Genomic DNA, 524 nt, shown 5'->3' with positions numbered 1-524 from the left:
CCCGAGCCCGCTCGCGCCTGCCCGCGCCGCCACTCGGCCTGCTCCGCCTCCGAGTCATGCTGCCGCTCGCGCCGCTCCCTGGCTCCACACGCCGCGCCGCCGCCGCCGCCGCTGCCGCTACCGCTCCCCTCACAGGACAACAGCCAATATGGCGGCGCCCGGCTCCCCCCTCCGCCTGCTGCCAGCAGGTCAGAGGGCACGCGGAGTCCGCGCCGCCGCACTAGCCCCCGAGGCCGCCTGCGCCATTTTGAATAAGGTCACCACCCGGAGTTCCGTGGGAGAAAACCTGGTGGGGAGACGCCCTTCCCCCCTACGCGGGACGGGAAGGATGCTACCTGCTGGAGGAACGCGTGTAACGCGGTGGTAATCGCGGTGCACCACCCTAGCACTTAATAATTGCCTGTTAAATGGATGAGTGAATTAATTTCTATAGTGTTACAATACTTTCACACCCGTCGTCTGACTCCTTCCAACAGCACAGCAAGGCAGATACGGATCATTCCCATTTTGCAGGGGAGAAATAT

General features: G+C 63.5%; 1 protein-coding gene across 1 annotated transcript in view; it reads right to left on the bottom strand.

The window, feature by feature from the left end:
• Nucleotides 1-202, bottom strand: part of FAM193B (family with sequence similarity 193 member B) — a 35,841-nt gene extending 35,639 nt beyond the window's left edge. The window contains 1 exon segment of the mRNA XM_017896032.1: nucleotides 3-202. Within this exon segment, the coding sequence (XP_017751521.1) occupies nucleotides 3-58 (56 nt within the window). The 5' untranslated portion in view covers nucleotides 59-202.
• Between the last annotated feature and the right edge of the window lie 322 nt (nucleotides 203-524).

This window comes from Rhinopithecus bieti, unplaced genomic scaffold (genome assembly GCF_001698545.2).
Source record: "Rhinopithecus bieti isolate Rb0 unplaced genomic scaffold, ASM169854v2 scaffold_26546, whole genome shotgun sequence".
In the NCBI taxonomy this organism is placed as follows: Eukaryota; Metazoa; Chordata; class Mammalia; order Primates; family Cercopithecidae; genus Rhinopithecus; species Rhinopithecus bieti.
This window is presented reverse-complemented; position numbering and strand designations above follow the sequence as displayed.